The 14885-nt window shown below is 43.9% G+C and overlaps 1 protein-coding gene, 2 long non-coding RNA genes and 1 pseudogene across 5 annotated transcripts; 1 reads left to right on the plus strand and 3 right to left on the minus strand.

Annotated features, from left to right (window-relative positions):
- Window positions 1-302: 302 nt before the first annotated feature.
- Window positions 303-6583, minus strand: LOC100825764 (BTB/POZ domain-containing protein POB1). Of its 3 annotated transcripts, none has more exons than XM_024456978.1 (4): window positions 6178-6576; window positions 4987-5105; window positions 884-1032; window positions 303-767 (listed from the first exon to the last, which is right to left on the minus strand). In XM_024456978.1, the coding sequence occupies exons 1-4, from the start codon at window positions 6365-6367 to the stop codon at window positions 401-403; spliced, it is 825 nt and encodes a 274-aa protein (XP_024312746.1). In that variant the 5' UTR covers window positions 6368-6576; the 3' UTR covers window positions 303-400. The 3 variants fall into 3 exon arrangements, with proteins under 3 accessions (XP_024312746.1, XP_010240072.1, XP_014752659.1); XM_010241770.3 differs by lacking the exon at window positions 303-767 and adding an exon at window positions 4850-4914 and having other exon boundaries at window positions 955-1032; window positions 6178-6583; XM_014897173.2 differs by lacking the exon at window positions 303-767 and having other exon boundaries at window positions 1023-1160; window positions 6178-6582.
- On the plus strand, window positions 6339-8133 carry LOC112269798. The gene is made up of 2 exons (XR_002961932.1): window positions 6339-6472; window positions 7631-8133. It is a non-coding gene; the product is annotated as an uncharacterized LOC112269798 (long non-coding RNA).
- Window positions 7492-10459, minus strand: LOC112269797. Its single transcript, XR_002961931.1, has 5 exons — window positions 10243-10459; window positions 9588-9686; window positions 9402-9510; window positions 8451-9322; window positions 7492-7817 (listed from the first exon to the last, which is right to left on the minus strand). It is a non-coding gene; the product is annotated as an uncharacterized LOC112269797 (long non-coding RNA).
- Window positions 10460-11172: 713 nt separating this feature from the next.
- Window positions 11173-14826, minus strand: LOC100826079 (annotated as a pseudogene).
- Window positions 14827-14885: the final 59 nt, after the last annotated feature.

The following is a 14885-nucleotide window of genomic DNA, read 5'->3' on the forward strand; positions in this document are numbered from 1 at the left end:
AGATGCAGCACATCATTGATGAAGAGGCTGTCATCAACACTGACCAACGACTTCGGGAGGAGATCATCCCCCGGATCACCAGTAAAGGTGAGCTTACTGTCAAAGTAAGTGACAAATTTTCCTGACAATCCTGTCCTGGCAGCAAAGTCATAATCTACTGTTATGCACGCCGATGTCGAGCCCTGGTATCGGCCTAACGAGAGGCCAAAGCGGTGTAACTTCTTCTCCTCGTCCATTTTACAAAACGCATCTAGAAAGAAGTGCTGCCCCGCAAGGTGGAACTTGTGTGAAAATATCAAAGATATCATCCCTCCTGCTGGGAAGAATCGGGAACAATCATTGCGTGTTAGGTCCCAGTAAACTATAACCTGTCGGCAGGGTTGATCAAACGCAACTACTTTCATAGGTTTGTGAAAGTAAGCTCGCTCTGCGTTGCGTCAGCTGCTTGAGAACCTTGAAGCTGTGCTGGGTAACCTTTGTGTAGAAGTACCTCACTAACAAACTTAGTTGCTAGATCATGGTCTGTGTTAGTAACAGTGCATGTCAGGATCTTTTGCAGTGCCGAACCAGTCATATGACTAAAGCGCACAAGCGGAAGTAAACGAGAACTCAAGATCTTGCGTCTCTCATCTGATTTTCGGTATCGTGTAAAGGCCCACTTGCGCAAGAAGAAATATATGTTATCTTCAAATGATACCCGTAGGTCACTGCTTGAAAAGATGGCTTTGATCCCAGCAAGAGGAAACTCCTTCACTTTAATTTCGGACCTGAAATGAGACAAACCATGCCCTGAGTACACTAAATACATGATTTCATGACATCGATGTTATCAGTGTTCGCAGATAAGAAAAAAAAATGGCTCCATCAAATGGGAATCACTCACTTTTCAAAATCCCTGTATTTCTTTGCAAGGAATTGCTTGGCTGCACTGGTCACATGCTGAACTTCAGGTGTCACAGAAATGGAGCATCGATGGTCTAGGCAGAGGAGTGCAGATTTTGTGGTCATCAAGCTTGTGAGCAATTGACGGCACTGCCTCACGCAAGAAAGAACCGCAAATTTGTCAGCAGCCATCAAGATGTCGAGCAGAAGACTTGGCTCAGTTGTTGTCAACTTTCCGCTGTACATAAAACTTAAAAGCTCCAAAAGGACATTTTCCTCTGTTCCAAGTAGAATGAAAATAAAGAGGCATAACCATTAAAGAAACAGTTCAATAAAGATGTAAACAAAAAAAGATAGCTTTTATACCCTAAAAATGATTGGAATAATGACTTTCAGTACTGAGAAAAGTTCCATGAGGGGCTAACCTGTTCTTTATCACGAAAGATAAAAAGAAGTGGCAGAAAGTCGGAAATATAATCTTTTATTAACCAAAGCTAAAAAAAAACTTTTATTTACCATCTATAGTCGTACTTTGAATTTGGAAAATAAAGAAAACAGAAACACAACCACAATAGCAAATTAGAAAAATTAATTGAGAAGAGTGTTACACTGGAGCTAACTCCGCCTATGTTGCCTCAACATAGCCGGTCCCAAGCCCGAGCAAAGGAGGAGGGTTGTGATAGGCTTGGCGAGCCAACGTAAAAAACCCAGCCACTCTTATGGAGATGAAACCCAAAAGAATTTCGTTGGGGCGTAACCCTCTTAGCGACGCGCCATACCGGAACCCGGGTGTGGTGTCAAATGGGCAAGGGCCGGGCCGTCACCCCCTAGGTGGCGCGCCGTATCTTGATCTGGATACGGCGACAAGTGAGCAAGGATCGGGTCGTCGCATCCTTAGTGGCGCGCTACATCGACGCCCGGATGTAGTGGAAAATGAGCAAGGGTCTTCGCATTTGACTCGACGAGTGCGAAGGGTAAGGAAGCTAGCCGAGCCTAGGAGGATCCGCTTAGGTAGCTGGAACGTAGGGTCCTTGACAGGTAAGCTTCGGGAGCTAGTTGATACAGCGGTGAGGAGAGGTGTGGATATCCTTTGCGTCCAAGAAACCAAATGGAGGGGACAGAAGGCGAAGGAGGTGGAGGATACTGGCTTCAAGCTATGGTACACGGGGACGGCTACAAACAAAAATGGGGTAGGCATCTTGATCAACAAGAGCCTCAAGTCTGGAGTGGTAAACGTCAAGAGGTGTGGGGACCGGATTATCCTGGTTAAGCTGGTATTTGGGGACTTAGTTCTCAATGTTATCAGTGCATATGCCCCGCAAGTAGGCCACAATGAGAACACCAAGAGGGAGTTCCGGGAAGGCCTCGAGGACTTGGTTAGGAGTGTACCGAGTGGCGAGAAGCTCTTCATAGGAGGAGACCTCAATGGCCACGTGGGTACATCTAACACAGGTTTTGAGGGGGTGCATGGCGGCTTTGGCTATGGCATTAGGAACCAAGAAGGAGAAGATGTCTTAAGCTTTGCTCTAGCCTACGACATGATCGTAGCTAACACCCTCTTTAAAAAGAGAGAATCACATCTAGTGACTTTTAGTAGTGGTCAACACTGTAGCCAGATTGATTTCATCCTCTCGAGAAGAGAAGACAGAGGTGCGTGCCTAGATTGCAAGGTGATACCTGGGGAGAGTGTTGTCCATCAGCATAAGCTTGTGGTGGCTGATTTCCGCTTTCGGATTCGTGTCCAGCGGGATAAGCGTGCCAAAGTCGCTAGAACAAAGTGGTGGAAGCTCAATGGGGAGGTTGCTCAGGCGTTTAAGGAGAGGGTTATTAAGGAGGGCCCTTGGGAGGAAGAGGGTGATGCGGACAGTATGTGGATGAAGATGGCGACTTGCATTCGTAAGGTGGCCTCAGAGGAGTTTGGAGTGTCAAGGGGAAGTAGAAGAGAAGTTAAAGACACCTGGTGGTGGAATGATGATGTCCAAAAGGCTATTAAAGAGAAGAAGGATTGTTTCCGACGCCTATACTTGAATAGGAGTGCAGACAACATAGAGAAGTACAGGATGGCGAAGAAGGCCGCAAAGCGAGCTGTGAGTGAAGCACGGGGTCGGGCGTATGAGGACCTCTACCAACGTTTAGACACGAAGGAACGCAAAAGGGACATCTATAAGATGGCCAAGATTCGAGAGAGGAAGACGAGGGATGTTGACCAAGTCAAATGCATCAAGGACGGAGCCGGCCAACTCCTGGTGAAGGACGAGGCGATCAAGCATAGATGGCGGGAGTACTTCGACAAGCTATTCAATGGGGAGACAGAGAGCTCTACCATTGAACTCGACGACTCCTTTGATGATACCAGTAGGCGTTTTGTGCGGCGAATCCAAGAGTCTGAGGTCAAGGAAGCTTTAAAAAGGATGAAAGGAGGAAAGGCAATGGGCCCTGATTGCATCCCCATTGAGGTGTGGAGAGACCTCGGAGACATAGCGATAGTATGGCTAACTAAGCTTTTCAACCTCATTTTTCGGGCAAACAAGATGCCAGAAGAATGGAGACGGAGTATATTAGTACCAATCTTCAAGAACAAGGGGGATGTTCAGAGTTGTACTAATTACCGTGGAATTAAGCTGATGAGCCATACAATGAAGCTATGGGAGAGAGTCATTGAGCACCGCTTAAGACGAATGACAAGCGTGACCAAAAATCAGTTTGGTTTCATGCCTGGGAGGTCGACCATGGAAGCCATTTTCTTGGTACGACAGCTTATGGAGAGATACAAGGAGCAAAAGAAGGACCTGCATATGGTGTTCATTGACTTGGAGAAGGCCTACGATAAGATACCGCGAAATGTCATGTGGTGGGCCTTAGAGAAACACAAAGTCCCAGCAAAGTACATTACCCTCATCAAGGACATGTACGATAATGTTGTGACAAGTGTTCGAACAAGTGATGGCGACACTGATGACTTCCCGATTAAAATAGGACTGCACCAGGGGTCAGCTTTGAGCCCTTATCTTTTTGATTTGGTGATGGATGAGGTCACAAGGGATATACAAGGAGATATCCCATGGTGTATGCTCTTTGCGGATGATGTGGTGCTAGTCGATGATAGTCGGACGGGGGTCAATAGGAAGTTAGAGCTTTGGAGACAAACCTTGGAATCCAAAGGTTTTAGACTTAGTAGAACTAAAACCGAGTACATGAAGTGCGGTTTCAGTACTACTACGCCCGAGGAGGAGGAGGAGGAGGAGGTTAGCCTTGATGGGCAGGTAGTGCCTCAGAAGGACACCTTTCGATATTTGGGGTCGATGCTGCAAAAGGATGGGGACATCGATGAAGATGTGAACCATCGAATCAAAGCCGGATGGATGAAGTGGCGCCAAGCTTCTGGCATTCTTTGTGACAAAAGAGTGCCACAAAAGCTAAAAGGCAAGTTCTATAGGACGGCGATTCGACCCGCAATATTGTATGGCGCTGAGTGTTGGCCGACTAAAAGGCGACATGTTCAACAGTTAGGTGTGGCGGAGATGCGCATGTTGAGGTGGATGTGTGGCCACACAAGGAGGGACCGCGTCCGGAATGATGATATTCGAGACAGAGTTGGGGTAACACCGATTGCAGAGAAGCTTGTTCAGCATCGTTTAAGATGGTTTGGGCATATCCAGCGCAGGCCTCTAGATGCTCCAGTGCATAGCGGACGGCTAAAGCGTGCTGGAAATGTCAAGAGAGGTCGGGGTAGACCAAACTTGACATGGGAGGAGTCCGTAAAGAGAGATCTGAAGGGCTGGAATATCACCAAAGAACTAGCCATGAACAGGGCTGCATGGAAGCTTGCTATCCATGTGCCAGAACCATGAGTTGGTTGCGAGTTTTTATGGGTTTCACCTCTAGCCTACCCCAACTTGTTTGGGACTAAAGGCTTTGTTGTTGTTGTTGTTGTTGTTGTAGTGTTACACTGGAGCTATCACATTACCTGAATTAGCAATCCTAATTGTTGGATGAGTCTGATCAGATTCATTCATGCCATTTGAGAAAAAGCTAAGAATGAAGATTATTAGAAAAATTTACTGACTGCAGAACATATGCATATCACAAAGTTACCAAAATTACCTTTAGGAAGAAAGCACTTCTTGCAGCAAGAATCGCTGAATTGATATGAAGGGTCTTTACTCGTAAAACTGGTGTACCTACCATGGTTGTGGGAGAGTCAATACGCTGTCTTTTATCACCTGCAAAATATGTGAAATACAAGACAAAATGGGAAAAGTAAGAGGAATACAATGACCCCACTATTGATCTTCTGCTGCTAAAATACTTGGAGCATTTTGTTCATCTAAGGGTGCAGATTCATTTATTCAATCTTCATATGTACAGTAAAATGAACAAGATAATGTCATATTTTTGAAAAGTCCTTTAGCAGCAACAGCAATCTAAGCATGCTCTAACATCTTTTCAGTCCCAAAACCAGTACAACATTCAGGCTTCAGCTGGCGTAACATCTTTTCAATTTCCACATTTTCTAAGTTGCATGGTTGTTGTCCAGTGGAAACGGATTGATTGTATTTTACTTTTTCCGGGACAAAGGATTGATATTGTTTAAACACCACTGCTACATCAAACTGTGTGACTAAATATGTGCTGCCAAGCAAGATAATGTAAAATTAAATATTTTAGCATACACAAAAAACAAACAGAGGTGAATAAAGCAAATGGCATACTAATGTTGATCTTAAATGCTTAAAATGTTGAACATGTAACATGATTATGGAGACTGCAGCATTCAGGAGTTGGACAGAGCCCCTACTCCACACATCCTCTCCAAATATATAAGGATCACACTTATTTTCCGGCCACAAGACACCGTTATTTTCTGACTGCAGAATCAGTGTTCTTTAGAAGATGAAGAAAAAGGAATTAGTGAAACAATTTCCTCGTCGGTCCAAATACACATCCAGAGGAATCAACAACTCATTCGATAACAATATGTTCTTCCGATTTTTTTTGCATATTTCAACCGATTTGAGGTATGGATAATGTAAAAAATGCTAACTACTTCGTCTGTATAAACATTTACACCACATCATCTCAGGCAACTCATGGACCTTTGTCCAAATCAGGAACCTCTAACCCTAATAGAGGGGTCTTGATGGAGCAAAATTAGCCCAAGCATCAGGAAACGAGCCGCAAAATCCACCCAAAATACACCCACAAGTTAATGCCCGAATCGTCCCAAACAACATATATCCTCAGCGAAATCCATCAGAGAGCGGGGAGAGAGGCAGGCAGTCGATGCATACGCACCTTCCTTGCGGTGGCGCGCGCGGGCGGGGAGGGACCCTTCAGTGCCGTCATCACCGGCGAGGACCTCTATCCGCAGCAGCCTGTCGGAGAACCTCTCCGAGTTGAACGCGAAATCGAAGCACTCCAGCTTCATCTCCGCCTCCGCTGCCACCCCCGCCCCGGCCACAGACGACCCCCCGCCGGTGGCCATGCGCTCCGCCACCTCTGGGAGAGGAAGAGACCGCGGCCGTAAACTCGCAAGATTTCTTTACGTTCAGCACTAGCTGGGGTGTTTTTGCTGTCAAAAAAAGCTGGGGTGCGTTTGCACAAAATTTCAAATCCAATTTCGGCCTTCAACAAATTCTAATTTTAGTAGTCTTGGTTGCTCTGCTCAGCTGAATTTGTCTTTTGCTTTGATGTGCAAGGCAATTAGGATTGTGAATTCTAGATGCATGCTAAACCCACTCAATTTGCCGTGCGTTGGTAGCACTGGATATGTTGTCAAATTGAACTGAGGAAATTAACATCAGCAAAAAAAAATTTGCATCCTGATTTCCTGACTCTAGTGCTTAGTCAGCGTAGACGGTAGACATCTGCCTCAGCTTCTTGATTTTTTTGTTTTCAAGTATACCCAGCCTCAATTACTGCCCTCGCGATGAATCTTGAACCATAATGAAACTCCATGACAAGATCTGTGGTCACAACCCAGCTGGAAAAACCATACGATGTAAGCTAGGTATTTAAACTCCCCTCAAACTTCATCTATCCAACAAAACGAACAGCAATAAAGATGTATCAAAACGCTCCCAAGAACGGCTATCATATTGCAGCTCACGGGGAATAGGGGAGTGAAGGAGAATCAAGAAAAAGAAGAAAAAGGTGCGGAACATAATTATTAGACAGGTTCTCTGCGGTTAAAATACTTGGAACACTGTGGTGCTCATCAGGATCATGGACGACGCCTTCGAGGTGGGCGAGGCCAAGCTGGAAAATGATATGTTCATCTTTCCATGTGCATGTCTATCTAGTCCAGAATACATTTTGAAATATAAACACCCATGGACAATGAAATTTTACACCTAAACAAAAGACACAACCACGTACATTGTATATTATTATTTTTCAAAATCTTTGACACAAGAAAAAATGCTGGTTCAATCAAGCAAAAATGATAACATCATGAAAAATGAACTCTCACTTTGCTGGATATACAAAGGATCATATTCTCTCACTTTGCTGGAAAAATAGAGTTCCAGAGAGGACCTCTTCTCCAAATATACAAAGGAACATACTCTCTCATAAAATCGTCATTTTTAGAAAATGAAGCCGCATCTATTCATCGTTCCGAGTAGACTAGTACATAACAATTAAGTCAATAGTACATTGAAAATAATGTATATGTTCTTCTGTCAAAAATAATGTAGTATATGTTCTCCCTGCTAAAACTAATGTATATGTTTGTTTACACTGGTAGATAGATATGGAGAATGGGGTGTGGTGATCAGAAACAAGGATGGAGATGTCGTTACAGACGGTGCTGGACATGTTGATAATATCGGTGAGACCTTTGCTGCAGAGCTTGCAGGTGTTGAAGAGGCAATTGATATGTCCACCTACGTTGGGATTCACAAGCTGACCATTGAAACTGATCCGAAGTTGCTCTGCAAGACGATGAACGAGAAGAAAAGGAACAGTTCGAGGTGAGTGGCAGCAAGCATTTGAACAGCCAATGTTTCAGCTCCAGTCGAACTTCTATGAGTTTAATGTATCTCGATGTGACAAGGAGTTAAAATGGTGCTGCACATAGCTTAGCATATTTTGGGTTGCCGTGTGAAGCAGATATGCTGATGTACTCAGAGTGTGAATTCCGCAGTGCATTACGAAGATTGTAAGGGGGGAGTTAGCCCCAAATGTTATGGTATACAGCTTAATGCTTTCCTCTTAATAAAAAAAGAAAGAAATGAAATGTTCTTCCTATTTGGTTTCTTGTTAATTCCTATTTTGTTTCTTGTCAGCAGTTACATTCGTATTTGGTTCTTGTTAAATTTAGAGAAACAAAAACCGGAAGATTTGATGTATGGCCAGTTTATATTCTGTTAACTACTTTGCCTCTATAAGTTTGAGATTATTTGAGGTAGTGCAACATTTTTTTAGAGTAAATATCAAGGAATCCTTACTTTTGAACATTTCATATCGCAAAACAACAAGTTTTGGAATTTTTATCACTTAACCCGTACTACTGTACTAATCTGTATTAAAAAATGATAATCTGGCTATTAGGCTGGCTAACAGACCAGTGGGCTCCCTCCTCCTGCTTCACGCACGTCGGCTCGGCGGGCTCCGGTGGTCCTCCGGCGAGAGCTCGCCCAGGCCGGCACCGCGACGGGCGCCGACGTGTCCATCTGCCGCCCGTCCGCGAATGGCGGCCGTACGCCACCGCTCGACGCTGCCCTCCTGACCCGCCGCGGTGCGATAAAAAATCAGAGCATCCAGCAAGTGAAGCCATTGCGATCTGAGATCTAAAACTACTGAAACGAATAACCTGCTAATCAGAAAATCCAGCAACCAACAATCTTGTCTTTTTACAGAAATTAGAACATCCAGCAAGTGAAGCCATTGCGATTTGAAACTGACAGAATACTCTGAAACCAACATCCAGCATTTCCAATACAGTACTATGAAACCAACATACTTGGTTGGTAGTGTTTGCAGAGACAGCAGTCTGAAACTGACAGAATACTGAAGACAGAAACTTACAAGCTGTACCCAAGGTGGCTGTTCAGATCAGATCGGACTGCAGTGGATGGATCAACACATACCTGATCTAAACTTGTGATATGTTCAAACAAGATAGGTTCTGAATACCTACTGTAAACCTGTCAGCTACAAGGGATTATAACTAGTGCTGCTAGATGCAGGAGACTGGATATTTCTTAAACCTGTCAGCTACATAATTCAAATGGAACACTAAAAATTTACTAACCGCTGGTTCAACAATCTAGCAAGGAACTACTCAATAACAAAAACGCCATGAAAGTGTAAGCACGTTCTGCAAATGTAAAACCATCATCCATGAAAGCATACGAGTTATGAAGCTTACCAAATTCTCTGCCCTGAGAAGTTTGGCTCTTTTGGCAAGATTGACAGCTAGCTCAAGGTTGTTTAACTGCATAAAGTTAAATGTATAAAAATTTGCACGAAAAAAAATAATATCCAAAAGTGGAACTTAAGCATTCTAAATGCACCTGTCTGGGCACATAGTTCAGTAATATGTAACTTAGAAGTAATCTGTCCAGCGTTAGATGACTTCGAAGCAAAACATATGAGCTTTGATGGGTTCTCATTGACAGGAACCTGGAGTAAAACGAAGAACAGTTGTTGTACACTAGAAGTTAAAAAATAATAGATGCAGCACCGAATAGGAACAGTACCTTGAATGTTGCAAAAGAAGCTGCATGAGCTTCAAGTGCTTGGCTACTCTGCTGATCCACAGAAAAAAGTTGCATATTTCCCTTCACCAGCTGCGGCCTCTGATAGGTGAATAAGAAAGTTCATCAATATGCGAAGCACATATGACAAACTATCATTTAATTAGTGCCTATAAAACAACTTCTCGGGTAGCATCAGTGTTTCCCCTACAAAACTCTGATGCTCCTAAGTTTACCACCTCCCATGTCCCAGGTACTGCAACAATATACCGAATTCAGGATGCTAGATAGTGTAAAACCACATACTGCAACAGTATACTGAATTCTGGATGCTAGATATGCATGCTTAAAATCCTTCCTCGACAGAGTGGACTCATCGGTGACACTTCTCATGTAGATACAACATTATTTAAATCAAAATGCACTTCAAGACAGAGTATCATTTCGTACGAAAAGCTCGCACATTCAAATTGATTTTATCCTTCTCCCTCCATCCTGATCAAAATGAATTGCTGCAACACACCGAACCATCGCGGACGTATCAACAGAACATCGCCTAACCCATGAAGCAAATTACTCTCTCTCACTCTCTCCCTGTAGTACCTGACTACCTGTTTCATATACTCATTCCCCAGCCTGACGAAACACGATGCCATACCTGTCTGCCGTCGCCATTGGCACCGCCGGTTGCCCACCTCGCCTTCCACTTCTCGTACTCCGGGTCATCGGTGGTCAGCTCGTGGCGTCACAGCAGTCCCGTGTTTCGGATTGCGAGCCACGGCAGGCTGCAGCCGTCGTGGTAGGGGTGCACGCACGGCAGCCTCCTGACGCCCTCCCCGGCCTTGATGCCGTCCTTGCAGCTCGGAGCGGCGAGGATGTGGATGGAGACGCGGCATCGGCGGGAGGCGGGGGGGGGGGGGGGGGTGGTTGTGTTCGACCTTCTTTGAGCCACGGCGGGATGGAACGGCGGCGAGCGGGCGAGAGCGGTGGGGGGTCGAGGGAAAGACGATGCGGGACTGCCGGTTGATGCGCAAAGAGCCGGTTGAGCAACATCAACGGAGCACTTCCCCTTAGTGAGATCAGCATGCTAATCTCATTTTTTCATAAAAAGGATTTTGAGCCACGAGCAAAACGATATTTGACCGCTAGACTTTCTTTTTAGAAAAAACATGGCACAAATTTTATATTTTGAATTGAAAATTTACATTTCAACTCTAAACAAAAGACAGACATGTCCCCTCTAGCATTTTTTTGTTTTCAAACTCTTTGACATATCGAAAATTCCTTGTTCACTCAAGCAAGGACATTTCTATGTTACTCGAACAAATCCCCTCTAGCAGCGACCAGCCCTGTTCAATTTTCTCTGATCTAACTACTGCTCCTTCGTTCGTAAGTATAAGATTTCTAGCTTTGTACTATGTCAAATCTTTTAAGGTTTCACCAAGTTTATAGAAAAACATACTCATTCCGATCCTAAATTGTTGTCGAAACTAGACGCTTTTTAAAAATAGATACATCCATATTTGGACAAATTTGAGTCAAGAATTTAAGATGAGAGGGAGTACTGAGAAAGCTGGAGTGTCGCATATAGGGATTAAAATGCACTTTATATAGGGATCGAAACTGCTGTCAAAGTGGCTACAAAAATAATATTACAAAGTCAGCACACACACGCGCATGTTCAAACTTGCAGTAGCCACCTACAGCCACAGCTTCAGACTCCAGCTACCCAGCTGCACCTGCTGTTCATCTAGCAAAAGGCTTACCCATCCCTAACAGTGAAACTGGCCGAGCCACAAGTTAAAAACATCAGGTCTGTAGTATCGGTTGCTCCACCATCGTTATATCAACTCTCAGATGCAGCACATCATCGATGAAGTGGCCGTCATCAGCATTGAACCAACAACATGGAGTCCACGAGCATTCACTCGCCAGATCATCAGGAAAGGTGTGCTTACTGTCAAAGTGGCTGACAAACTTCCCTGACAACCCTGTCCTTGCATGTCGAGTCCCCGAGGATCCCCAAGATGAGGCCAAAGCGGTGTAACTTATTCTGCTCGACCATTTCACATATTGTCACAATATAGAACCAATGGCCCGCAAGGTGGAACGGGTGCGACAATATTTCTCCTGACGGGAAGAGTCGAGAGCACTCCTGGAGCGTTAGATCCCAGTAAACTATAACCTGTCGGCAGGGTTGATCAAACGCAACCACTTTCATAGGTTTGCGGATGTAAGCTCGCTCAGCAGTTGTTGCGTCTGCTGCAAGAGCACCTTCAAGCTGTGCTGCGTAACCTTTTTGTAGAAGTACCTCAGTAACACGCTTAGTTACTAGCTCATGGTCTATGTCAGTATCAGTGGATGTTAGGATCTCTTGCAGTGCCGAACCAGTCATATGATTAAACCGCACAAGCGGAAGTAAACGAGAACTCAAGATCTTGCGTCTCTCATTCGATTCTAGGTACCGTGCACGAGCCCACCTGAGCAAGAAGTTATATATGTCATCTTCACTTTCCACATGAATGTCAGTACTTGAAAAGATGGCTTCGACCCCAGCAAGAGAGATGTCCATCGCTTCATCACAGAACCTGAAATGAGACAAATCATGACTTGAGGACACACTTTCATACATGATTTCGTGACACCAGTGTCTACACTTTCCCCAGAAAATAAGAGAAAACATGGCTCCATCAAATGGGTATCACTCACTTATCAAAATCCCTGAATTTCTCAGCAAGGAATTGCTTGGCTGCACCTATCACACTATGAGCTTCAGCTGCCAGTAAACTGGAGCATCCATGGTCTAGGTAGAGAAGTGCAGATTCTGTGGTCATTGGCAAGCTTGTGAGCAACTGACTGCAATGCCTCATGCAAGAAGGAACCTCAAATTTGTCAGCAGACATCAAGATGTCGAGCAGAAGACTGGGCTCAGTTGTTGTCAACTTTCCGCTGTACATAAAACTTAAAAGCTCCATAAGGGCATTTTCCTCTGTTCCGAGTATAATGAAAACAAAAAGGCATAAGAATTAACGAAACGGCTCAATAAAGAAGTAAACCAAAAAAAAAGGATAGGTTTTTGTACCCTAATAAGTGGCTCTATTGAATTTCAGTGTTGAGAAAAGTTCGATGAGGGACTAACCTTTTCTTTATCACAGAAAATAAAAAGAAGAGAAACACAATCCTTTTATTTACCATCAATAATCGTGTTTTAAATTTGAAAAAAAAGAAGTAAATAGAAACACAACCACAATAGGAAATAAGAATAAATTATACGAGAAAGAGTGCTAAACCTAACATCGGAGCTATCACATTACCTGAATCAGCAATCCTAATTGTTAGATGCGTCTGATCAGATTCTTTCATGCCATTCGAGAAAAGCTAAGAAGCATGAACTTATTAGAAACTTGAACTCTGTAGAACAAATGCATTTCTACAAAGATATCAAAATTACCTTTAGAAAGAAAGCACTTCTTGCAGCAAAATCGCAGAATTGATATGAAGGGTCTTTACATGTAAAACTGGTGTACCTACCATGGTTGGGGAAGAGTCAATGCGCTGTCTTTTATCACCTGCCAAATACAGCGATCAGTCAAATAAAAGAGAAACTGCAAAAGGTAAAAAGGAACAGAGTAAAACTACTATACAGATTCCTTTTCTACTGTTAACATACTTGGAACACTCTGTTCTTCTAACGGGTGCATATTGATTTAATCGAACCGTCCTTTAGCTGCACTAGACATGCTTGTAGTTCATTGAGTAAAGTAATGATAGATCTTACCACAAGTATCATATTAGAATTGTAAAACTTTTTGTGCCATGTTTATTTAGAAAAGCAAGTGTAGAGCATTAAACTCATTATAATTAATTTTTAAAATCCTAAGCAGGCAATGACTTTTGAAATGCTGCGTGACAAACTTGACCACGAATTGTAACATAAATACTAGAAGGTTCAAAATCCGCAAAAGACAACTACTAGAACTTTTAACTTTCAGCTGGCGTAACATCTTTCCAGTTTCCAAAATTTCTGAGTTGTATAGTTATGTGCATTTGTTATCCAGTGGCAACACATTGATTGTATTTTACTTTTGCAGCGACACGGATCAATATTGTTTGAACAGCACTGCTACATCTGAATGTGTGACTACATATTTGCTGCCAAGCAGGCTAATCATAACCTTAACTATTCAACACGCAAAAAAAAACAGAGGTGAATAAGGAAAATGGCAGGTTAAAGGTGATCTTAAATGCTTGAAATGTTGAACATGGAACATGGTTATGGAGACCGGAGAATTCAGGAGCTGGAGAGAGCCCCTACTCCACACCTCCTCTCTAAATAAGTAAATATACGAAGGATCACACTTACTCATAGAATCAGCGAAACAATTTCATCATTGCTCCAAATACACATCCATCAAATCAACAACTCATTCAATAAGAAAATGTTCTTCCGATTTGTTTTCTTTTTGTACATTTCAACATATTGCAATTGGTAGATTTGAGGAATGGAGAATGTAAAAACTGTGAACTACTTCGTCTGTGTAAATTGGATAACTCTTACACTCACACCACATCATCTCAGGCCCAAAACTCATGGAATCCCTCTATGGCCTTGAGGCTTTCTCATCGCCCAAATTACTAACCACGACACCTAATAGAGGGATCAAAATTAGCCCGAATCACTAATCACTAACCAGCACCCCTAATAGAGGGGTCTTGATGAAACAAAATTAGCCCAAGCATAAGCAAATGGGCCGCGAAATCCACCCACAAGTTAATGCCCGAATCGTCCCAAACAAAATAAATCCACAACTATTAATCCATCAGACGGCGGGGGGAGAGAAGCACCGGACGCACCATTGTCCTTGCGGTGGCGCGCGCAGTCGGTGAGGGACCCTTCAGCGAGGTCGTCACCGGCGACGAACTCTATCCGCAGCAGCCTGTCGGAGAACTTCTCCGAGTTGAACGCGAAATCGAAGCACTCCAGCTTCGTCTCCGCCTCCGCCTCCGGCAACGCCGACACTCCGCTGCCGGCCATGCGCCTGGGCGGGCGCTCCATCACCTCTGGAAGTGGAAGGAGACCGTGGGCGTAAACCCTAGCTAGCTAGTTTGGGGAGTAGGCGGTCGGTAAAATCTCGGAAGACCCGCGAGCTTTTCTGGAGAAACCCATTTTGCTACGATCGGTGTGACTGTGGCCGTTACTCCGTGTCCGTGAGGCCAAGTCGATCCTCGATCGGGACCTCGGGCTGGATTTATCTATTTCTAAAAAAAATACAGATGTAATATTTTGACAATAATTCAAAA

The sequence above is a fragment of the Brachypodium distachyon genome, chromosome 1 (genome assembly GCF_000005505.3).
Source record: "Brachypodium distachyon strain Bd21 chromosome 1, Brachypodium_distachyon_v3.0, whole genome shotgun sequence".
NCBI classification, from domain to species: domain Eukaryota; kingdom Viridiplantae; phylum Streptophyta; class Magnoliopsida; order Poales; family Poaceae; genus Brachypodium; species Brachypodium distachyon.

What these genes read in the sequence shown, in the direction of transcription:
- LOC100825764 (XM_024456978.1), bottom strand. Translation starts at nt 6,367, where the DNA reads ATGGCCACCGGCGGGGGGTCGTCTGTGGCCGGGGCGGGGGTGGCAGCG. An exon ending in GAAGTGCTTTCTTCCTAAAG is followed by an intron (nt 1,033 to 4,986) that starts GTAATTTTGGTA and finishes TGCGTGAGGCAG; the next exon opens with TGCCGTCAATTGCTCACAAG. An exon ending in AAATACAGGGATTTTGAAAA is followed by an intron (nt 768 to 883) that starts GTGAGTGATTCC and finishes GTCTCATTTCAG; the next exon opens with GTCCGAAATTAAAGTGAAGG.